The 24,056-nt window shown below is 41.8% G+C and overlaps 1 protein-coding gene across 1 annotated transcript in view; it reads left to right on the top strand.

The window, feature by feature from the left end:
- Positions 1 to 24,056, top strand: part of AGBL3 (AGBL carboxypeptidase 3) — a 78,385-nt gene that overhangs the window by 26,512 nt on the left and 27,817 nt on the right. Inside the window, exons 5-11 of the mRNA XM_007952907.1 lie at positions 4,038 to 4,176; positions 6,276 to 7,055; positions 11,374 to 11,536; positions 14,171 to 14,297; positions 15,618 to 15,718; positions 16,121 to 16,233; positions 19,926 to 19,992. Of these exons, the coding sequence (XP_007951098.1) occupies positions 4,038 to 4,176; positions 6,276 to 7,055; positions 11,374 to 11,536; positions 14,171 to 14,297; positions 15,618 to 15,718; positions 16,121 to 16,233; positions 19,926 to 19,992 (1,490 nt within the window). The remainder of the gene's footprint in view (positions 1 to 4,037; positions 4,177 to 6,275; positions 7,056 to 11,373; positions 11,537 to 14,170; positions 14,298 to 15,617; positions 15,719 to 16,120; positions 16,234 to 19,925; positions 19,993 to 24,056) is intronic.

Here is a 24,056-nt window from a genome sequence, read left to right as displayed (position 1 = left end):
AGTATTTGCTGAATATTTGTGTTTGTCCTCTTTTTTATTGTGATGTGAAGGTTTATCATTTTTCTTTGAGGTTACCCTGTGATTTATAATTTTCTCCCCGAGTTTAGAACAGTCTATTCTATCTTGCAACTCTCTTGACTTCCTTACCATTTAGAAGATGTGTAACTACACAGTATTTTCCCTCTTTTTGGTTTGTAGTTGTCCTCGTTTGCCAGTTGATGTCTCCCGAGGCTTATTTTCTTCCCCAACGGTTTATGCAGTTGCCTGACCACCTTAAAACCAACTGCTGTTCAATGACATATCTGACAAGGGACTTATTTTCGGAATTTATAGAAAACTCCAGCACCTCCACAACAAAAAGAAAAATAATCCAGTTTAAAAATGGGCAGAAGACATGAGTAGATACTTCACCAAAGAGGATATTCAGGCAGCCAACAAACACATGAAGAAATATTCATGATCATTAGCCATTAGAAAGATGCAAATCAAAACAACAGTGAGATACCATGTGGCCCCAGCACTAGTAGCAAAGTTCAACAAGACAGAAAATAACAAATGCTGGCAAGGATGAGGAGAGATAGGGACTTTCATATGCTGCTGGTGGGACTGTAAAATGATAAAACCACTGTGGAAAGTGGTATGGCAATTCCTTAAAAAGTTGAAATTAGAAATACCATTTGACCTAGCCATTCCATTACTAGGTGTATATCCTAAAGAAGCGAGAGCCAGTTCAAGAACAGACATATGCACACTCGTGTTCATCGCAGCACTATTTACAATAGCCAAAAGATGGAAGCAACCCAGGTGCCCATCAGCAGAGGAACGGGTAACCAAACGATGGTACATACACACAGTGGAATACTATGCAACCCTAAAGAATAGTGTAGAATCTGCAAAACAATGCATAATGTGGGTGAACTTGCAGGATATTATGCTGTGTGAAATAAGTCAATCACAGAAGGACATATATTGTATTAATCCATTATTGTAAAAAGTCACTGAAAGGTTTATATATGGAAGGAAATTTTCTTTGTTGGTTACCAGGGGTGGGAGGGGAGGGAAGGAAACACTATTAGATAGGTAAAGACAAGTGTTGATTTGGATGACTAGAAGGGCAGTATACCAAATGTGAGTGATCAATATAGTGGCATTGAGGAGGAGGAAGACATAGAGAGGTGCATAGGAGGTGCAGACAACAAAGATGAACTTTTGCATATACAGTACTGTGTTGTCAGTGAAGGCAAACATTGATCCATGGATGGATAGAGGAGTGGACAGGCTGAACTGTTAGGTATGTCTGTCCAGGGGGGAATGTGCTCATGATCATGTGTAGGGTTGGCAGACAGTGTTTCTACAAGTATATCAGTGTGTTCTGTAAGAATTCCCAGGTATACAGTAGAGCTGACAGGGGGCATGGTTGTAGTCACTTCTTGGCCACAGCCAGCTAGCCAGAGGGAGCAAGTAGTTGGACCTATGGACTCGGGACCATAGTCACAGGGGACATCAAGCTCAGTTGGCAGAACATACCACATGAAAACATTGCTCCATTTCCTACTTTGGTGAGTAGCAACTGGGATCTTAAAAGCTTGCAAGTCGCCAGCTAGATGCAACGATGGGTCTCTTCTCATCCAGAACAATGAAGAATGAAGAAAACCAAAGCTCCATGGAAACAATTAGTCCAAGTACATCATGCAGTCCTCAGCCTATATGACTATGAGACCAGAAGAATGAGATGGTGCCTGGCCACCACTGTTAACCACTCGGAGGTTAACCACTGTTAACCTCATCTCCTACTGAGATCCCGGGTAGGGTGGTAGAGCAATGTGGAACAAAATCATTTTTTAAAAAAAGGACCAGGTTTGCTGGTCTGATAGAGCCTGATGGAACCACTGAGACTATGGCCCCTAGCTGCCCTTCAGGTCTGGAATTTAACCCACTCCTATGGCTTCCAGCCAATCAAAAGACAGGCATGTGAGCTGAACATTTGCATTAGGTGGATACACTCCTTGGAGAGATCAATCATGGGAGAGTAGAAGGGTTGTGTATGCATAGGAAGACAGCTCGGAGGCAGGAGTGCATGGGAGCGGTGGTGGTTAAGTTTGTGTGTCAACTTGGCTAGGCCTGGTTGAGTGGCTGGGCAGCTGGATGTAGTATTCCCCATGATGAGACTGGTAATCAGCTCCATGGTGGAATCTACTGTGAGCAGCTGAGTAGCTGCCTTAGGGACGTGATCTGCTTCCCGTATATAAGAAACAGCTTTGGGAATAGTCTCCAGCTTCTGGCATGTCTGAACCCTGCATGTAGCTGTGTTGTTGTTCAGCAGCCTGCCATGTTCTGCCAATCTTGGGACTTTCAATGGACTTGAATCAATGGCCTGCCATGTGGTTTGGTAACATCAGGACTGTGCCATTTTATTTGTTGGCCTTAGGCTTGTTAGCCTCAGTAGCCAGTAGCTGCCTGAGTGAAAAGATGCCTCTAGCTCCAGTGGGCTGGGAGCAAGAAGCAGAGCTGAAACCCAAGGTCAGTTAGCTTTCACCCAGCCCCTAGAGTCTGGCACTTCTAGCCTCCCGAACTGTAAGAGAATAAACTCCTGCTTGTTAGGGGCATCCCCCTTGTGGTATATTCTTGTCGGAGTGGCACTAGGGAACCAAAACAGGAGGGAAAGACACAGGGAAGAGGTAACTCTGGGGAGGAAATGGGAGGGGAGCTGTTGCATTGTGGTAAATTGTAGTCAATATCATGAGACAAAGTGTATGTGAGTTGCTGTATGGAAAGTAAATTTGCCCTGTAAACTTTCACCAAGGTCACAATAAAAATTAAAAAAAAAAAAAAAAAAAAAAAAAAAAAAAAAAACCCACTGCCATTGAGTCGATTCTAACTCATAGCAAACCCCATTGGGTTTCTGAGGCAATAAATCTTTATGGAAGTAGATTGCCCTGTCTTCCTTCTACAGAGTGGATGGTGGGTTTGAACCGCCAACCTTCTGGTTAGCTGTCAGATGCCTTAGGTACTTGCACCACCACAGCTCCTTTGACCACCTTTACTGAATGTCAATTAACCATTTATGTGTGGGCTGATTTCTAGACTCCTCATTAGTCTGTTGGTTCTTATGCTAATACCACCATGTTGGTTATTGTAGCTGTATCCCTGCAGTCTACTTTGTCTGATATTAATATAGCTACTTGAACTTTCTTTTCATTCAGCTTTCTGCTAAACATATAATCATGTGATCTCGCATGTTTTTACGTTTTCCACTGTAGCCCTTATACACTTCTGAGGCAGTATCTCTATGAAGTAGATTGCCCAGTGGCTGGTGGATTTGAACCACCAGCTTTCTGGTTAGCAGTTATATGCCTTAGGCACTATGCCACCAGAGCTCCCATACTTGTTATTAAAAAAAAAAAAAAATAGGAAACTCACTGACGTCGAGTTGATTTCAACTCATAGCAACCCCTCCTTTGGTTTCTGAGGGTCACTACGGAAGTAGATTGCCCCTACTTCCTTCTGAAGAGTGGCTGGTGGGTTTGAACTGACAGCCTTCTGGTTAGCAGTCACATGTCTAAGGCACTACGCCACCTGAGTTCCTATACTTGTCATGGTTACTTTAAATTTCCTATCTGATCGCCCTAACACCTTTATCATATTTGAGTCTGGTTGTCTTGATGGCCCTGCCTTTTGACGGTGCACTAGGAGATTTTCCTTGCTTTTTTGTATGCCTTGTAATTTTTCTTTGTCAAATGGTGTGCATCTTCCGTGTGTCAGTAGAATCATTGGTAAATGGTTTCTGACTTGGAAGTGGGTGGAACTTTCTAGGTGCTGGGCCTTGAAGTTGTGTATGAGTTAGGGGTAGAGAGGTTGATTTAGTCTAGTCAGAACTTGAACTACACAAGGTAAAGCTATATAAATCATGTCAGATTACTTTAAACTTTTCTATCTTTACTGGAACTTTAATTACTTTCACTCTAGCTCCGAACTGTATTCATAATAGTCCGTGTGCTTCAATCATGGCTTGTGTCTCTATGGTCTTCTCTCATCAGCTTACAAAGAACCCTGTTTTGTGTATTCTCGAGTGGGGGGCAACCGAACACCGCTGAAGCAGCCCGTGGGTGACTGTGACAACACGCTGATATTTGAAGCAAGATTTGAGAGTGGTAACCTACAGAAGGTAGTCAAAGTGTAGGTTTTAATTGCTTTTATTTAAGGAGCTAGACTATCAACTGTCTGTTATTTTCTGTACCCTAAAGTTCTTACTATACATTAAACGCAAACCAAACCAAATCCACTGCCATCGAGTTGATTCCGACTCAGTGACCCTCATTGGGTTTCCAAGGCAGTAAATCTTTACGGAAGTAGATTGCCTCATCTTCCTTCCAGCTGGTGGGCTTGAACTGGCAGCTTTCTGTTTCACAGTAAATGCCATAGGCACTGTGCCACCTATGTTGTTGTTGTTGTTATATGCCGTCGAGTCGGACCCGACTCATAGCGACCCCTCCTTGGGTTTCCGAGGCAGTATCACTACGGAAGTAGATTGCCCCCATCTTCCTTCCAAGGAGTGGCTGGTGGGTTTGAACTGCCAGCCTTCTGGTTAGCAGTCAAGTGCCTTAGCCACTATGCTACCAGAGCTCCCGTGCCACCTATAGTTCCTTGAAATATAAATGTTAATGAGAAATTATTACAGGGATACCAAACCAAAATCAAAGGGTAGATTCTGACCTATAGCAGCCCTATAGGATGGAGTATAACTGCCCCATAGGGTTTTCCAAGGCTATAAATCTTTATGGAAACAGACTGCCTCATTTGTATCCTGCAAAGTGGCTGGTGGGTTTAAACCGCCAGCCTTCTGGGAGCAGTCACATGTTTTGGTTGGCAGCTAAATGCTTTAACCACTGCACACCACCTTTCATTACAGGGATAGAAGGTGCAAAAAGGGTTCTTAGTTCAAATAATTTTGAGACTGTGAGTTTAAGTTAAGCAAGGGACTATATTTTCAGTAGGCTAATGTGTTTCATGACACACATACAGTGCTGCTCAAACTTTCAATGGACTGAGCTCTGGTGGTAGAGTGGTTAAGGCATTTGGCTGCCAACCAAAAGGTTGGTGTGTTGAACCCACCAGCTGCTCCACGGCAGATGAGGCAGTCTGCCTCTGTAAAGATTCAAAGTCTTGGAAACCCAATGGGGTTCTATTTGTCAGAATCATCTCGATGGCAGTGAGTTTTGGTTTGAGTTCTTGGGATGAGTGTTCCCTAAATATGCTTTAGGAACATGTTGCCCAAGGGCATTCTTTTTTTAAAAAAAAATGTTTATTTATTATGAAAAATTGTAAAGATACACTACAGTAGAGAGCACAGTACAATTCTATATTAATTACCTACACCCATTACCTGGGCTCAGCAGCTATAAAGATTTTGCAGTCTTTTTTCATCTATTCCCAAGTTATTCTTTATAACCATACACACACACTATACACACTAAGTGTCTAGTGTTGATAGAGTAGAAACCTGTTTAGTAAAGAAAACAAGTCACAACTAACCAGATAAGATTGTTAGGTAGGTAAGTGAGGTACCAATGAAATCACTGTTTTTGCCTTTATTTGGACATCTTCAATGTGCTAAACATGAGCGTACAGATAGTCATCAAATATGGTCCTTGTCCTCAAGGAGTTTAAAATTTTGTAATCTATGTGATCATATTAATTTGTATGTGTTTTTAAACGTTTCTCAGCAGTGGTTACTTCAGATCTCTGGAATTAGTCTCTAACAGAAAAGAGAAGATGTAGCAAAAAAGGAAGTATTGGAACTTTGTTTCAAGAGTTGTTTGGTCATTTCTTTTATAGGAAACATACTTGAATCAAAATGATTTTTTTATTAAATGTCCGTGTTTGTCTGTGTTTTCTAAAGACAAAGGAATACGAGACTTTCTTTAGAATTAGCGGAGCAATGGTTTCTCATCTAATGAAAGAATTTCAAAAGGCTTCTCTTAAGCAATCACTTGCTACTGGGGGCTGCCTCAATAAGTGTATCTTTTTTTTTTTTTTTCTTTTTATTAGGATTTGGGTGAAGATTTAGAGAGTAAATTCACTTTTCATACAGCAGTTCACATATACTTTGTCTCATGTCATTGACCAAAATTTACAATGCAGCAGCAATCAATAAGTGTATCTTAAAGAAAAGCTTTCTATGTGTAATGAAAATAAAATAATTTTCCTAATTTAATTTAACCTTGAATGTCGTCTTGACATCTCGTGTGCTTGCTCCCTTTCCTTCTGTGTATTAGGGCAGAATACGAGTACCAGTTGACTGTGCGTCCGGACCTCTTCACAAATAAACACACCCAGTGGTACTACTTCCAAGTCACAAACACCCAAGCAGGCATAGCCTACAGGTTCACGATCGTCAACTTCACCAAGCCTGCTAGTCTGTACAATCGAGGCATGCGCCCTCTCTTCTATTCCGAGAAGGAAGCCGAGGCTCATCATGTTGGCTGGAAGAGGGTGGGAGACCAAATCAAGTATTACAGGAACAACCTGGGGCAAGATGGGCGCCACTATTTCTCTCTGACGTGGACCTTTCAGTTTCCGCACAACAAGGATACGTGCTACTTTGCTCACTGCTACCCGTACACTTACTCCAACCTGCAGGACTACCTTTCTGGCATCAATGGTGACCCCGTGCGCTCCAAGTTTTGTAAAATCCGTGTCTTGTGCCACACGCTCGCTAGGAACATGGTGTACGTCTTAACGATCACTAACCCCTTGAAGATCACGGAGCCAAGACAGCGCAAGGCCGTGATTCTGACCGCGAGGGTCCATCCAGGAGAAACCAACAGTTCATGGATCATGAAAGGCTTCCTAGATTATATTTTAGGAGACTCAAGTGATGCGCAGTTGCTTCGGGACACTTTTATCTTCAAGGTGGTACCCATGCTGAATCCAGATGGTGTGATTGTGGGCAATTATCGGTGTTCCTTAGCTGGACGGGATTTAAACCGTAGCTATACATCTGTCCTGAAGGAATCTTTTCCTTCTGTTTGGTATACCCGGAACATGATCCGTAGGTAAAATAAGCCTCAAGTTACCACCCTGCTCCTTTAGCAAGCTTGGTAGTAAGAATTTTGATCCCACGATCCCCTTCCTTGTCTCTAGCTTTCCTTAAGAGAGTTTAGCAATGGCTGCTTCACTTTTTCCCCCACTGCTTGGTTCCACAGCCTTACAACGTGAGGCCACTGGATTCACATGCCTTCCCTTAAACAGAACAGATTCTAGAATGTCTTGAAACTAATGGTTAAACTTGCATATCTCAAATGATATCTTGCTGAAGCTGATGGCAGCACTGATACTTACTGGGGACCCTAGGGTCCCTTGCACGTGAACATGAGCTCTATGTCACAGAAGACTTTAGTACTGTGGTGATCATTGTTGTTGGATCTTTTGATTATCAGGTTATATAATTTATTTCACGTACACTAGTCTTACTTCCCCTTGGAAAACTGGAATTGAGCAACTTTAAATTCTCCAAAGAATCTAGAGCAGTAAAATGCACATAGTATAAACAGTTTTGGAATGACGAGTTGAATTCTTCGACAGGCTCAGGTCGTGACCCTCAGAGATGTGTCTGTGGCACAGGAGAAAGACCTCCTGGTATCAGAGGACACCCGTTCCAAGTTCAAAACCTCTTAAGTTTTATGGGCATGGACCCAGGCCTAAGCATCTCAGATTGGAATCCCCACTATATCATTTACTAACTGTATGACCTCAAGCAATTGGAAAACCAGTCTAAGTCTCAGTTTTGTCATCTGTAAAATGGGAATAAAAATATTACCACAGGTGGGAGGCTTAAATGAGGAAATGAATGGGACCTGGAACATAGAAATCCCTAAATGCACTCAGAGTGCTTCCTCAAAGGAAAAAGGAAAAATGACTTGTTAGTTGGATTAGATAGGATGTGAAAATTCTTGGTGAACTTTTATAGATTATCCCAGTCAGCTTTGGTACAAGGGTCCTGTCTCAGGGCTGAGGACCCAGGATACTTCTGGGCCCTCAGAGGGGCCTTGGAGAGGTCTGATTGTCTCAGGCAGTTCAGCCTCAGCGCTCATGGTCTTGCTAATCCTTGTGTCTGCTTGGAAGCAAAGGGTGTGAAGTGCAGGTCTCTACAAAAGGGGCTGAGCCCTGGTGTCATACCTATTGTAAATGTGGTAGATTTATGATGTAACATTTGAGAAATGTTTACATGATGTAAGAAAACCCATGACCTCCTCCTCCTCCTGGGGATAGAAAACTGTCTGAAAAAGGAACTGAGCACACTTGAGGTCATACATCCTGGATTGGATTCTGGGCTGAAGCAGGACCTCAGTGAAGTGGAGACAAAGATGAGAGTTAATAGTCGTGTACAGTGTTGGCTTCGTGGTCTTTGACAGCATGCCATGGTTATGGAGATCGTGACCCTCTGGGTCATGACTCAGACTCTGGGTCATGGTTATGTAAGGTCGTGACTCCAAGAGTACAGGAACTCTCAGCACTATTTTTGCACTTTTAGCAAATCTAAAATTATTCCAAAATGAAATGTGTAGTTTTTTTTGCCCCATAAAAGGGTAGCTGGTGGGATGCCCACTGAAGAATGTATATTGTCTACCTACTGCTCATTGACATTAAGGACCCTTGGTCTAACACGAGGTGGACTGCACGCCAAAGCCCCTTGGCATGTCTCTATGGAGATGGACATGTCTCAGCTTTTCTCAGTTTGTGAGAAAGTTAAGGCAGGAGCCTACTCAGTAAGTTTCTGAAAGATTTACAAGAGAAGGACCGTAGGCAGTTGATAGCAGGCAGGTAAGGAGGAGAGGAGGTCACATATTTGTGGAAAGGTGACCACCAAGCACAACTAATACTGAATTTATGTGTATAGTACAGGTAGTCCCAAACTCAGCATGGATTCTAATTACCTCAGTCTGCACTTAGGACCATCTTTTGTTTTGGAGGCAGGGGCACACTTTAGCATTGGTAAAAGACACTACTTACAGTGTTGCTGCACATTGTCAGCTAATGTTCTGATTCTCAGATGTTCACTCATAGATGTTCAAAGATTAGGTTTATAACGATACTGATAATAAAAGACAATAATGAAAACTGAAAAAAAAATAATAATGAGATATTCATCTCCCATCAGAACTGCCTTACTATCCTGTTGTGGGAGTGGAACCCCAGTGCGAGTGGGAGCTACCTGTGTGTGAGAATAAGAGGGAGAGATCTTAGTGTAAGATCCGAAAGGAAACACTTCCGAAGCGATCGCATCTCTTTAGGAATCAATCACTCGGAAGTAGAAGTTTCTTTTGATTCACGTATAAGAAACGGAAAGATATTAAAAATGAGGAACTTTTTGTTTAGAAAATATTCAGTAAGTTTCATACATAAAGAGCCCTGGGGGCGCAGTGCTTAAGCAGTCAGTTGTGAATTGAAAGTTTGGCGGTTCAACCCCATTAGCCACTCCACAGGGGACAAGGCCTTGCGGTCTGCTTCCATGAAGATTCAGAACAGCCATTGCCGTTGAGCAAATTCCAACCCCAAATCCTGCAGGACGCATGAGCCACCCGGAGGCTTTCTAAGGCCGTGGATCTGCATGGGAGCCCTGCTCCTCGTTCTCCCACAGAGCAGCTGGTGGTCACAGACCTCTCGGTTCACAGCCGAGCAGTTGAGCACTGCACCACCAGGGCTCCCCGTAAAGATCACAGCCTAGGAAACCCTAGACGTAGATCTGCTCTGTCCTACAGGGTCACTATGCGTCGGAATCTCCTCGAGGCAACAGGTTTTGTAGGTTTCATGTCTAAGGGCGTCACGTGATACCATGTTTATAACCTGGTTTTCTAAACACCTAACTATCACTGGCTTTATGACAATGTGATGTTATCAATTAGAATGTATTGGGCACCAAGGGAGAACAGGGCAATAAATTAATACATGTAGCTGATTTCCATTTGGGATTTCACTATAAAGTACTATTGTTTCTGATAGAAGCTATGCTTAGAATGTTTTGGTTTTTAATATTTTTGTTATAAAAGTAATGCATCTTATGGTACTATAATTGCCTTTGATAACATGGTGCTATGTATCCTTCCATGTATAACAAATTATAATTTTCATTATTTAACAATATAGTAATATTACTTATATAACTATATAAAGTTTGGAGATACGGAAAATAATGCTCATGATCCTACCATGTTACCTCCACCACCACCTGTTACCTCCTGAAAGCCTCAACTGTTAGTCATTTTCATCACTCAGTTGTTGTAGCTTGTTTTTGATGGTTGTAATATTCACTGAGTGTCTAAATTATACACTAAGGGTTGTGCTCTTAAGAAATGTGGGATCATTTCTCTAAAATATTTATGAGCCAAAAGGTCAACAGTGACTCTAAAGCAAGGATGGGAAGATAAGGGGGCAGGGAGCCTAGAGCTCTGGAAACAGAGCAACCAGAATGTCATTAAAGAGAATGGTGGTACACTGTGAGAACGTAACTCATGGCATTGACCAATTGGTATAGAAATTGTGATATGGGAACCTCATGTGCTGTGTAAATTTTCGCCAAAAACACAATAAAATATTATTTAAATATATACATATATGTATGTATTAGAATTCTACCAGGAAAAAAAATCAATTTAAGCTTTGGTACCATTCTTTTCAAAGTGAGACTTCGCTGTCACTTTAATCAAGGGTTACATATTACTTGGCTTCAGCACCAACTCATCAGCTGTTTAGTTATTCAGTAAGTATCAGAGTCCTTGCTATGTGCATAGCACTAGGCTAGGCGGCTTGAAGTGTTTCTCACCCTTAATGGACATAAATACCAAATCTGGGCAAGTGCCAACTAAACAGAACCAGTGTTAAATGCTGTAAGAGTTTCGAAGGAGGACCATTCCCTCTCTTCAGAGAGGAAGGGAGACTTGAGGTCAGTCATGAAGGATGGGGGTGGGGGTAGCATTGCAGACACAGAGATGAAGAGAGACACTCCAGTTGGAATGTGGAATCCATGTGAGAGGTGACGAGCAAAGACCAGAGTGAGCTGCTTTCTGCGTACAACAGAGACCCAGATAATAAGGCAGAGGGGTCCTGGTGGAGAAAATCTTGGAGCAGGTTAAAAGGTCTATCTGGGCCTGATTGTGGAAGGCTAGAATATTCAGACTTTACCTACGGTCGGTAGAAATGTATTGCAGACTTTTAAGAATCGTATGTTTGTGTTAATATGCAGCACAGATGAGAAGGAGAAATGGAAGGCTAGGATAAATTGTGTTTCTTTGAAAATGACCCTGGCATAGTTGCCCTCATAGAAGAAAAACGCAGAGGCATAGCGTAGTAACGTGGTCTTTTTCTCCTTGGTAGGCTGATGGAGAAACGAGAGGTCCTTTTATACTGTGACCTGCACGGCCACAGTAGGAAAGAGAACATCTTCATGTATGGCTGTGATGGCAGCGACAGAGCGAAAGGGCTGTATTTACAGCAACGCATCTTCCCGCTTATGCTGAGCAAAAATTGTCCGGATAAAGTAAGCACCATTTAAGATTCTAACCTTCCCTGTACTAAAAGCTGCCCCTGTGTGAATGGGCAGTCCTATCAAGTGAATTTCTTACTTAGCTATTTTGAGTGCTTTATACAGTTAATCATAAGAAAGCAATCATGTGGAATGTTTAGGGAGACTTTGTGAAGTTATCAGTGTTTCAAAAGTAGAACTTAGCTTGAGAAAAGGATAAAAAGTGTATTATTATTATTTTTCTCAGAAGGTAGAAGTCTTGGAGTTACTTATTTACCATGTGTGAAAATTACTTTAGTCATTCTTTAGAAAAAAAATACCTAAATTTTAATATAGCAAAGATAACTCCTATAAACATCCCCTTAAGGAGCTCTGGTAGCTTAGTGCCTAAGACCCTTGACTGCTAACCAGAAGGCTGGTGGTTCAAACCCACCAGCCACTCCTCGGAAGGAAGATGGGGCAATCTACTTCCGTAGTGATACTGCCTCGGAAACCCAAGGAGGGTCGCTATGAGTCGGGTCCGACTCAACAGCACATAACAACAACAGGTCATCCACTAGCCAGTTTAGTTCCAAAGGACTTCCTGGGAAGTACTACTTGTTCTCTTGGGATAACTGAGGATCAACATGTGAAGCAAAGGGTGAGTGGATAATAAGAGCTATTTACAAAAAGCACTGATTTCTTACCCAAATGGAAAAGAAAACACCAGAAAGACCAGCCCCACTCCTGAAGCTGCTCCTATCAAGTTGATAAGTCAGTGCCCTTAAATATAGATTATGGCTTCTGTAAAATGACCCTCTGCTACTAAGATGTTTCAACATTGAGGCTATTGACATAGTTCTTAGAGTCTTAGATCACTAACCTTTTGTGGTCTTAGATGAAGTGGACCAATTTCTTAAAAACCACAAACAACTAAGTGGTCTGCAATTAAAACAGATCTTCCATATAATGGAAAGTCTGCTTAAAAATATCTCTAGGTTTTCCCTTAAGTGTTTCTTACCAAAATGCACAATTGTAATTGGAGACTTCAGATTCCTCTCTTAGTAATCTAGTACTAGAAGATAGTATGCAAGGATATATAAATTTATTCAAGGAGATAATACTACACACCAATTAGGATGGCTAAATTTAAAAACATACTGACAATCGCAAGCGCTGACAAGGATATGGAACACCTGAAACTCATCCACTGCTGCTGGGAGTAACAACATGGTATGACCACTCTGGAAGAATAGTTTCAATTTCCTATCACATTAAACCTATGTTTACCGTGGGATCCAGCAATCCCACTCCAAGGTATTACCCTAGAGAGATGAAAACTTACATTCCCATAATACACATACACAAATGTTTATAACCACTGTATTCGTAATTGCTCAAACCAGGGAACACCCCAAAATGTCCTTTAACTGGTAAGTGGATAAACAAACCTTAGTGCATCTGTCCAATGGAATCACACCATGCACCAGAAAGGAGTGGATTACTGCCATGCACAGCAAGTTGGCTGGATGCCAGAAGAATTCTGTTAAGCTGAAGAAGCCAGTCTCAAAGGTTACACTTCATATGATCTCATTTATATGACAGGCTTGAAAAAACAAAACAGTAGTGTAGTGCATAAGGCAGTTGACTGCTTGCTAACCAAAAGGCTGCCAGTTCAAACCCACCAGCCACTCCTCGGAAGGAAGGTTGGGCAGTCTATTTCCATAGTGATACTGCCTCCAAAACCCAAGGAGGGGTCGCTATGAGTCAGGTCTGACTCGGCACATAACAACAACAACAACATAGTGACAGAGGCCAGCAGATCGAAGGTCGCTGGGTTGGGGGTGGGAGGAGGGCATGACTGGTCAGGGAGGAGGCATGACTGCAGAAGGATAATATGAGGAAGTTTTTAGGAATGCTGGAACTCTTCCTGAATCCTGATTGTGGTGAAGGTTATGCCCATCTAGACAAGTGCTAATCCATAGAACTTCACACAAAAAAATAGTCCATTTCATTGCATATTAATTTACCTTACAAAAGCTCTTTTAGACACTGGTACGTAGCAGCCTTCCAGGGCAGCTTTCTAAAGGTCTTTCACATGGAAAGAGAGAAGCTTTATTCTATTGTTGGAAATGTACAATGTTGATCCACATTCTTCAGTATGTTTAAGTTCCTTCTAAAATGTAAGATCTTATTCCAGTGGGATCAAGAATTAGTGAAATGGTTTTGAACACATACGTTATATATCAATTTAAAAATAAGTAAAATCTATTGCCAGAATTAAATCTGTACTTCTCAGAGGTGTGTGTCATCCTTAAAGTGGGATTATTCTCCATTGATCAGGAGATAAAAATCACTTCCTGAAGCTTCAGTAAGAACATTGCCTTTGCACATCTACTTTTCGTTTCCAACGTCACTTCTGAGAAAGGCATGTTGTTGTTGTTACGTGCCATGGAGTCGGACCCGACTCATAGCGACCCCTCCTTGGGTTTCCGAGGCAGTATCACTACGGAAGTAGATTGCCCCATCTTCTTTCCGAGGAGTGGCTGGTGGGTTTGAACCGCCAGCCTTCTGGTTAGCAGTCAAGTGTCTTAGCCGCTATGCTACCAGAGCTCCTGAGAAAGGCATAGTTGCCAGAAAACCAACCTCACTGTGTGTGCTTCTTTGCAGTTTTCATTCTCAGCTTGCAAGTTCAATGTTCAGAAGAGCAAAGAGGGAACAGGGAGGGTGGTGATGTGGAGAATGGGGATCAGGAACAGCTTCACCATGGAGGCCACTTTTTGCGGCTCCACTCTGGGTAAGAGCAGCGTTGTCATTGCAGCCGCGCAAAGCTTCAAACAAAGGCCTGTTTAAATGTTGTGGTGCGGACGATTTGATAGAAAGCACTTTCTTTCTGCTTACATACATACTGATATTCAATCAATTATGTAAGTGGGATGCGTAGATAACCTCCCACTATCCGATGGTCCTGGTCCATCATTTCCTTTCATTGAGACAGGGAGGTTGTAGCAAGTGCAGGCAGTCCCTGGGCTACGAACTTCTGTGCAACCTGTAGTTACAAACCGACTTCTCTAAAGGCTGTTCTATTAAAAATTCAAGGTGTATGAAATGTTTGAAACAACAGATGGGCACTCCCTTGCAACAAAACATTATTATTATTACTGTATTATTATGTTAAAGATGTTTTAGTGTATCTGAAAGTGCTTCTTTAATGTTTTTTAGGCAAAGAAAGGTACACTATATACTAAGATAAATATTTGACTAACTGACATTAGATATGAACTGTACCAAACTATTCCAACTTACAAAATTCAGCTTGAAAATAGATTTAGGAACAGAACTCATTGGTAATCCGGGGACTGCCTGCAAATAGAGTCATTGGTTTCATGAACTAATCTTTGCTTGTTTGGGGCTTTTTGTTTTTTAAAAGGGTTCATACAGAAGACTATAATTTTTTTTGTAAAGTACCAACTTAAAATATTAGGTAGAAATGTTTTTAATGGGTTTGCTATTTGCAAAGCAAAATGGACCAATTGTTTTATCAACTTTCAAATGGAAGCATTTGGTTCTCTGAACTACGAAGCTCTGTTTGTAGTCCCATTTATGAAATCTTCTAACCACATCTAGCGTATCTAAGGCAGTTGGAGAACTGTGTATGAAGGTAAATGTTGCCTAATTAGAAAATGTGTTAATTCAAAGGAAAATGCAAAAAATGCTTTTTTTTTCGTTTAAAGTGGAACCTACTTTGGAACTGATTTACGATTATTCATGATGATGAAAACATTTTTTCATAATACACTCTTTATCCAAGTGTTGCTTCGAGGGGTTATTTGAGCTGATTGTAACTGATAACCAGGTGCTGCGTAACTGTCTTGCGTTTTCTTGTGCCTTACAACACAGACTAATCTGAGTTAAATCAGCTCTGATCAGGGTGATGAAGAGGGAGCAATAGAAAGCAATCAGCCGTTAGATAATCTGCCCCAAAGAGGAAAATCAAAAGCAGTGGCTGTGGAGTCATATAGGAAGTTCTGTTTCTGCTCTGCTTGAAACTTAGGCCTCCCTGCTAAGGACAAGGGGCTAACTGACCATTGGGTAGATAAACATATTGATGTTTTAGGTAATAAACGAGGCACTCACTTCAACACAAAAGACTTGGAATCAATGGGCTATCATTTTTGTGATTCTCTCTTGGACTATTGTGATCCCGACCGTGCCAAGGTAAGTGAAGTCCCTCTGGGTACGCATTGGGTTCCAGCCTGCCTGTGGACCTGTGGCAGCTTCTTCCTTTCAGTACCCTAAGAGAGTCTGGGGGATGGTGGTACCTGATGAAGGAGTCCTGGAGTCCCAATAATTCATTACTTGCTTGGTATCCAGAAGGTCAGCAGTTTAAACCCTCAAGCTGCTCCAAGGGGAAAAGAAGTGACAATCTGCTCCCATAAAGATGACAGCCTTGGAAACCCTATGGGGCAGTTATACTCTGTCTTATAGGCTGGCTATGAGTCAGAATCAACTCAATGGCAATGGGATATGGGTACTTAATGTCCAATAGCTATTGTTCCAAATGTCTATAAATATTCCATTGGTTTAATTAAAATTAACTCACTTATGATTTGTGCCTAGTACTTTCAATGCCTGAAAGAATTAGAGGAAATGGAGAAGCACATTAGCTTAGAAAAAATCTTTGATGATTCAGATACGTCTCTGATAGAAATTACGCTGGATCTAGAGTCCAGGTGAGTCGAGTCTGTGAAAATGATATAATTTCTTATATTGTTTTCTATGATCTTTCTAATAATAGTAGAATATTATTGTCACAACTGCAGATCCCAACTGTAGGTGGGGGAAATTTTTTCCATGAACATTAGTTGGACCAGACCTCATTAAGATTTTTGATTCATTAATTCAAGCAGTATTATTTGAGAACCTACAATGAATAGTGTACTCTAGGACAGTCTGAAAGTTTATAATGATGACTTTACCCACAGAGAAGTTAGACTTTTATAGAGATGACACATAAATGCTGTAAGATAGTATATAGTAAGTGCAAAGTTCACTGCTAAGGTACAAACATTAGTACAATTCCTATAGGAAAGGCAGAATAAATGGTTGGTTCTGTCCCCTTATTTATACATATTCCAGCTTTGAGTTAGTGACCTTGTCACCTTCAGTAGTGATTAAGCTGGTTTGCAGATGAAGAGTATCATTTTGAACTCATGGATTTGTTTATATCTGATGTGTTCCAGTCAGTTTCAGCATTATTCTCCTACTGCTCAAACACTCTCTCATTTGGCCAAGGGGAAGCCCTTGTAGTTGCCTCCTGTGTCTTTTTGACATGACCTTGGTGGTCTTTGGCAACTTTCCCTCATGATAAGATTTCCTAGGCTATTCTTAGGCCTTTCATGCACCAGATTTGAAAATGGACATTTCTCCAAGAATCACTGGTTCCTTTTAGTGAAGAATGTACTTATATAACATACTCTGGATGGTAGTTATTAACACTTCAGGCTTTTTTCAGGGAACTGAGCTAGGAAACGTGTTTTTAGGAGGAAAACAAAAATGACAAGTTCATGTGATATTTCTAGCTCAAATTTAAGATGAATGGTTTATTATTCCATATTTGTGCCCATTCCAAAGAAAGGTGATTCAACAAAGTACAGAAATTATCGAACAATATCATTAATATCACACGCCAGTAAAATTTTGCTAAAGATAATTCAAAAATGGTTGCAGCAATATATTGATAGGGAACTCCTAGAAATTCAGGCTGGATTCAGAAGAGGATGTGGAACAAGGGATATCATTGCTGATGTCAGATGAATCTTGGTGGAAAGCAAAGAATACCAGAAAGATGTTTACCTGTATTTTATTGACTATGCAAAGACATTTGACTGTGTGGATCATAACAAATCATGATAACATTGTGAAGAATGGGAATTTCAGAACACTAAATTGTGCTCATGAGGAACCTGTATGTACACAGACCAAGAGGTGGTTGTTTGAACAGAACAAGTGCATGGTTTAAAATCAGGAATGGTATGCATCAGGACTGTATTCTTTCACCATACTTATTCAGTCTGTATGCTGAGCACATAATCTGAGAAGCTCGACTATATGAAGAAGAGCATCAGGATTAGAAGAAAATTCATTAACAACCTGTAATATGCAGAAGACACCAGTTTGCATGCTGAAAGTAAAGACAACTTGAAGCTCTTACTGGTGAAGATCAACAGTTATAGTCTTCAGTATGGATTATGTCTCAACGTAAAGAAAACAAAAATCCTCACAACTAGACCAATAAGTAACATCACAATCAGTAGAGAAAAGACTGAAGTTGTCAGGGATTTCATTTTACATGGATCCACAATCAATACCCATGGAAACAACAGTCAGGAAAGCACATGATATATTGCATTGAGCAGATCTGCTACAGAAAACCTCTTTAAAGTGCTGAAGAGCAAAGATGTCACTTTGAAGACTGAGGTGCACCTGACCCAAGCCATAGTGTTTTCACTTGCCTCCTATGCATGTGAAAGCTGCACAATGAATAAGGAAGACTGGAGAAGAAGAGTTGATACCATTGAACTGTGGTGTTGGTTATGAATACCTAAAGTACCATGGACTGACAGAAGAACCAACAAATCTGTCCTGGAGGAAGTGTAGCTGGAATGTTCCTTGGAAGCGAGAATATCCAGACTTCGTCTCACCTACTTTGGTCATGTTGTCAGGAGGGACCATTCCCTGGGGAAGGATATCATGCTTGGTAAAATGGAGGGTCAGCAGAAAGGGGGAAGGCCCTCAGCGAGGTGCACTGACACAGTGGCTGCACCGATGGGCTCAGGTATAGCAAGGTTTGTGAGGCTGGCACAGGACTGGGTAGTGTTTCATTCTGTTGTCTCTGGGGTCGCTATGAGTCAGCCTAACAACAAGATCCTTTTGAATTACAAGGTTTCAGAGTCTTTGAATTTTTTAGAAAAGTAAGCAGAAAATCTTATTATTAAAAGCAGTTAGAAAAATAAAATTGTTATTGTGGGATTCCCTGCAAACAGGGAATCTTATAAAGTTAAGACTCATATTAGCAACAGTTGTTGTTGTTAGGTGCCATTGAGTCAGTTCTAACTCATAGTGACTCTATATACAACAGAGTGAAACACTGCCCAGTCGTGTGCCATCCTTGCAATCCTTGCTATACGTGTGCCTATTGTTACAGCCACTGTGTCAATCCATCTTGTTGAGGGTCTTTCCCTTTTGCACCTACCCTCCACTTTACCAAGCACGATATACTTCTCCAGGGAACGGTCCCTTCTGACAACATGACCAAAGTAGGTAAGATGAAATCTGGCCAGTCTCACTTCCAAAGAGCATTCCGGCTGTACTTCTTCCAAGACAGATTTGTTCACTCAATATTCTTTGCCAATATCACAACTCAAAAGCATCAACTCTTCTTTGGTCTTCCTTATTCATTGTCCAGCTTTCACATGCTTATGAAGTGATTGAATATACCATGGCTTGTGTTTGGCACACCTTAGTCTTGGCATAGTGCCTAAGGCATTTAACTGCTAACCAGAGGCTGGTGGTTCAAACCCACCAGCCGCTCCTCAGAGGGAAGATTGGGCAATCAACTTCCATAGTGATACCACCTCAGAAACCCAAGGAAGTGTCACTATGAGTCGGATCCAACTGGACGGCAGTGAGTTTGGTTTTTGGTTTTTGAGTCTTCAAAGAGACATCTTTGCTCTTCAGCATTTTAAAGAGGCCTTTTGCAGCAAATTTGCCCAGTGCAATACAATGTCTGATATCTTTACTGCTGCTTCCATTGGTGTTGATTGTGGAACCAAGTAATGTAAAATCCTTGACAACTTCAGTCTTTTCTCCATTTATCATGATGCTGCTTATTGGTCCAGTTGTGAGGATTTTTGTTTTCTTTGTGTTGAGGTGTAATCTATACTGCAGACAGTAGTCTTTAATCTTCATCAGTAAGTGCTTCAAGTCATCCTCACTTTCAGCAAGCAAGGTTGTGTCATCTGTGTATCACAGGTTGTTAATGAGTCTTCCGCCAATCTTGATGCCACGTTCTTCTTCATATAGTCCAGCTTATCAGATTATTTGCTCAGCATTCAGATTGAATAAGTATGGTGAAAGGTTACAACCCTGACACACTCCCTTCCTGATTTTAAACCATGCAGTATCCCCTTGTTCTATTTGAACAACAGCCTTCTGGTCTATGTACAGGTTCCTCATAGAATAATTAAGTGTTCTGGAATTCCCATTCTTCTCAATGCTATGCATAATTTGTTATGATCCATACATAAGTGGAACTATTTCTATCAATTCCAATATGATTTTTAAAACAGTAAAAGCAACAGTTGAAATTTGAAAGTGCTGCAAAATCACTCTGTCAACTGAAATAAATGATTATTTTTTGTAGTAGCCGGGGCTCTGACAGTTCTGAATCCAATGACTCGCAGACTTATCCTCTCAAGTTAACTTCTCAGGTATGATCGAGCTTTTCTGCTTGTGGTCTGTAACCCAGAAAATCAAAAACACTGCTGTCAAGTCAATTCTGACCCATAGCAACCCTACAGGACAGAGTAGAACTGCCCCATTGGGTTTCCAAGGCTGTCATTTTTCCTGAAGGAGAATCCCACATCTTTCTCCCTCAGAGCAGCTGGTGGGTTCAAACTACTGACATAGCCAATTGGGAAATGAGCACTTTAACCACTGTGCCACCAGGACTCCTAATAGTATATTTAAAAAAAAAAAAAAAACTGCCATCAAGTCTGTTCCAACTCATAGAGACTCTCATTATATTCCCAAGGCTGTAAATCTTTACAGAAGCAGATTGCCTCATCTTCCTTCAACAGAGTGGCTGGTGGGTTTGAACTGCCGACCTCCTGGTTAGCAGTCAGATGCCTTAGGCATTGGTATATAGCTATGCTAAGGCTAAGTAGGTACTCCTCTTACTGTGACTAACAATCAGGCAAAAAATGTTTGCAGTTGTATAGTTACATAGAACAATTGTTCATTTGTTTAGTAACAGTTTTGTTAATTATTACTCACATAGTATCAATACATAAATGAACAATTTAACAATATTTGTTATTTTCTGATAGACTTGGAAAGCTCCGGGGTTTCTTGTTTATCTGTGAGGAATTTTATTTTGTTCTTGTGAAGAATGCACACGGCAGGACATGCAGCAACTCACCAGTTTCTCCAGGCCCAGTTCAGGGGCACTGACGCACTCCCCAGTTGTGGAACCATCCTCACCCCCTTCTCCAGTGGTTCCTCTCCGTTAATATAAACTCACGGCCCCGTAAGATTCCAGTCTGATCTTTCGAGTTCTCCTTGTCAGTTGGACCCCATATAGATTGTTCTTAGAAGAGCACAGTGCTTAAGGCGGGAATTCTTCACTAGTTCAGTGGAACTATCGTTTGCTTTGAAGCAGGGATTATTTCTGGTCTAAGGTTTAAAGACCATCTGAGAGCAGCAGTTTGGGAGGTTTGTCCAGCCCCAGTGGCTCCAGAAAGTCTGGATTCCATGAAAATTTGAAATTCTTTTCCGCATTTCACCCTCTTCATCAGGATTCTTCTGCAGAATCTTTGATCACATGTTGAGGAATGATAGCTCGGCACTATCCAGTTCCTCCGGTCTCCTGGCAAAGGAGGCAGTTGTTCATGGAGGCAGTTATCCACACATACCATATTCTCCTCCTGTTCCCAACTGTCCATCTTCCTTTGTTGATCCACGCAAACAGAGACACCTGTTCAGCTGCTAGGGTCTATTAGATGCCACCTTAATAATTTCCAAGGTCTTAACCACGAACATTGTATTAGTATTTTATTGCTGTTTAACAAATTACCCCAAGCAGTAGCAGCTTAAAACCACAAACATTTATTACCTCATGGTTTCTGTGAGTAAGATATGGGGGCATTGCTTAACAGGATGCTTCTACTTCACGCTTTCCCTCAAGACTTCAGTGAAGGTATTGACCGGGCTGTAGTCTCACCTGCAGGCTTGACCGCACTTCCATCCACTTCCAACCCCAGTCATGTGGTTGTTCACAGGATTCATTCCTCACAGGCTGCTGGAGGGTTTTGGTTTCTCACTGGCTGAGAGGCCTTCCTCACTTCCATGTGATGATGGAGCCCAGCTAGATTCCATCCTAGCAAACAAGAGAGCACGCAAGACGGAAGCTGCAGTCTTTGTAACCTCATCTCAGAAGCAACATCCTGTCATTTTGCCGTATTCTGTTCATTAGAAGTGAGTCACTAAGTTCAGCCCACACTCAAGGGGTGAGGATTACACAGGGTATGAGTACCAGGAGGTAGGGATCATTAGACATCATTAAAGAGACTGCCATACCCTTATTTGACTTTGCTTGGAAATAAGGTCTTTGCAGATGTAATGAGTGGGCCCTAAATCCAATGACTACTGTCCTTATAAGACACAGAGACACACAGAAGAGACACATGCACAGGGAAGAAGCCCGTATGACGATGGAGACAGAGACTGGAGTGATGCAGTTACGAGCCAAGGTACACCAAGGACTGCCGGCAGCCACCAGAAGCTAAAAAGAACAGAAGGAACGTTCCTTAGAGCCTCCTGAGGGCCACGACCCTGCCAATGCCTTGATTTCAGACTTCTTGCCTCCAGAAGTGGAGAGAACAGATGTATTTTGTTTTATCCAGTTTGTGGTAATTTGTTACAGCCGCCCTAGGAAACTAATACAGCTCCCCTTTCAGCCTTGCTTGGCATTGGTGGTGGTAGTTGGGGCGGGGGGGGGGGGGGGGATTGCACAGTTTTTGGTGGTGTTTACTTGGAATAAATCAATCATTATCTAAAAGTGTTCCATCTAAGCTTCTCCCTTTTTGATCCTTTGGACAGAGAAGAGAGGCTTTTGCTGGAGTGTTATTTTTTGTGGCATTTATGGGTTGCCAGCTTCTCTTGCTGTAAATCTGGGCCATATGAGGGACCTCATCACTGTCACTCCTCCAACCCTAAAGTCTCTAGTCTGCCTGCCTGCCTTCTCTCCACCTTTCAACGTCCTCTACTTATTTTATATATAATGCCCAGGAGTTTTAGTTGCATTTAGAGGGAGGAATAGGGGAAATTATTCTATCTTCTGTTAAAACCAAAATCATAATAAACCAATAATGGGAGGTGAAATTTATTTAATATACAATTGCAAATCAGGATAACACTGTTGCTGTTGTTATGTGCTGTTGAGTCATCTCCGAATCACAGCAACCTTATATACAACAGAATGAACCACTGCCCAGTCCTATGCCAGCCTCACAATCCCTACTACACCTGAGCCCATCTCTGCAGCCACCATGTCAATCCATCTTGTTGAGGGCCTTCTCCTTTTTTGTTGACCTTCCACTTTACCAACCATGACACCCTTCTCCAGAGAATGGTCCCTTCTGACAACATGACCAAAGTAAGTGAGACAAAGTCTGGCCATTCTAGCTTCCAAGGAGCATTCCAGCCACACTTCTTTCAGGACAGATTTGTTAGTTCTTTTAGCAGTCCGTGGTACTCTAAGCATTCTTTGCCAACACCACAACTCAGAAGTATCAACTCTTCTTCGGTCTTCCTTATTCATTGTCCAGCTCTCACATTCATAGGAGGCCAATGAAAATACCTTGGTTTGGGGACAAAATTGTAGTCACTTCTTGGTCAGAGCCAGCTACCCAAATGGACTGAGTAGTTGAACCTATGGGCTCGGGACCATTGTCACAGGGGACATCAAGCTCAATTAGCATAACATACTACACAAAACATTATTCCACCTCCTATTTGGCAAGTAGCAACTGGGATCTTAAAAGCTTGCAAGTAGCCATCTAGATGCAACGATGGGTCTTTCCTCATCCAGAGAAAAGAAGAATGAAGAAAACCAAAGATTCATGGAAAAAATTAGTCCTAGCGACTGGTACAGCATGTGATCTGCAGCAGCCTGTATGCCTATGAGACCAGAAGAACTAGATGGTGCCCGGCTACCACTGTCAACCACTCCGAGTGGGATCTATGTAGGAGATCCTCGATAAAGAGGGAGAACAATGTGGAACAAAACTCAAAATCATTTGGAAAAAAAAAAGAAGAAGAAGGGGAGACCAGGTTTGCTGGTCTGATAGAGCCTAGTGGAACCACTGAGACTATGGCCCCTAGCTGCCCTTCAGGTCTGGAATGGAACCCGTGCCTGTGGCTTCCAGCCAAACAAAACACAGGCATATAAGTTGAATATACACTCCTTGGAGAGAACAATCATGGGAAAAAGAAGGGCTGTTTATGCACAGGGAGACAGCTCAGGGGGCAGGGGTGCATGGAGGGATGGACACAGGGAAGAGGTGACTGTCAGGAGGAAGTGGGAGGGGAGCTGTTGCATTGTGGTAAATTGTAGTCAATGTCATGAGACAAAGTGTATGTGAACTGCTGTATGGAAAGTGAATTTGCTCTGTAAATTTTCACCCAAATCACAATTTAAAAAAAAAAAAAATACCTTGGCTTGGGTTGGGTGCATCTTAGTCTTCAAGGAGATATCTATGCTCTTCAGCACTTG

Source organism: Orycteropus afer, unplaced genomic scaffold (assembly GCF_000298275.1).
Source record: "Orycteropus afer afer isolate SDZICR_OR568_19922 unplaced genomic scaffold, OryAfe1.0 scaffold00365, whole genome shotgun sequence".
Taxonomy (NCBI): domain Eukaryota; kingdom Metazoa; phylum Chordata; class Mammalia; order Tubulidentata; family Orycteropodidae; genus Orycteropus; species Orycteropus afer.
The sequence above is the reverse complement of the archived record's forward strand: the minus strand, read 5'-3'. Positions and strand labels throughout refer to the sequence as shown.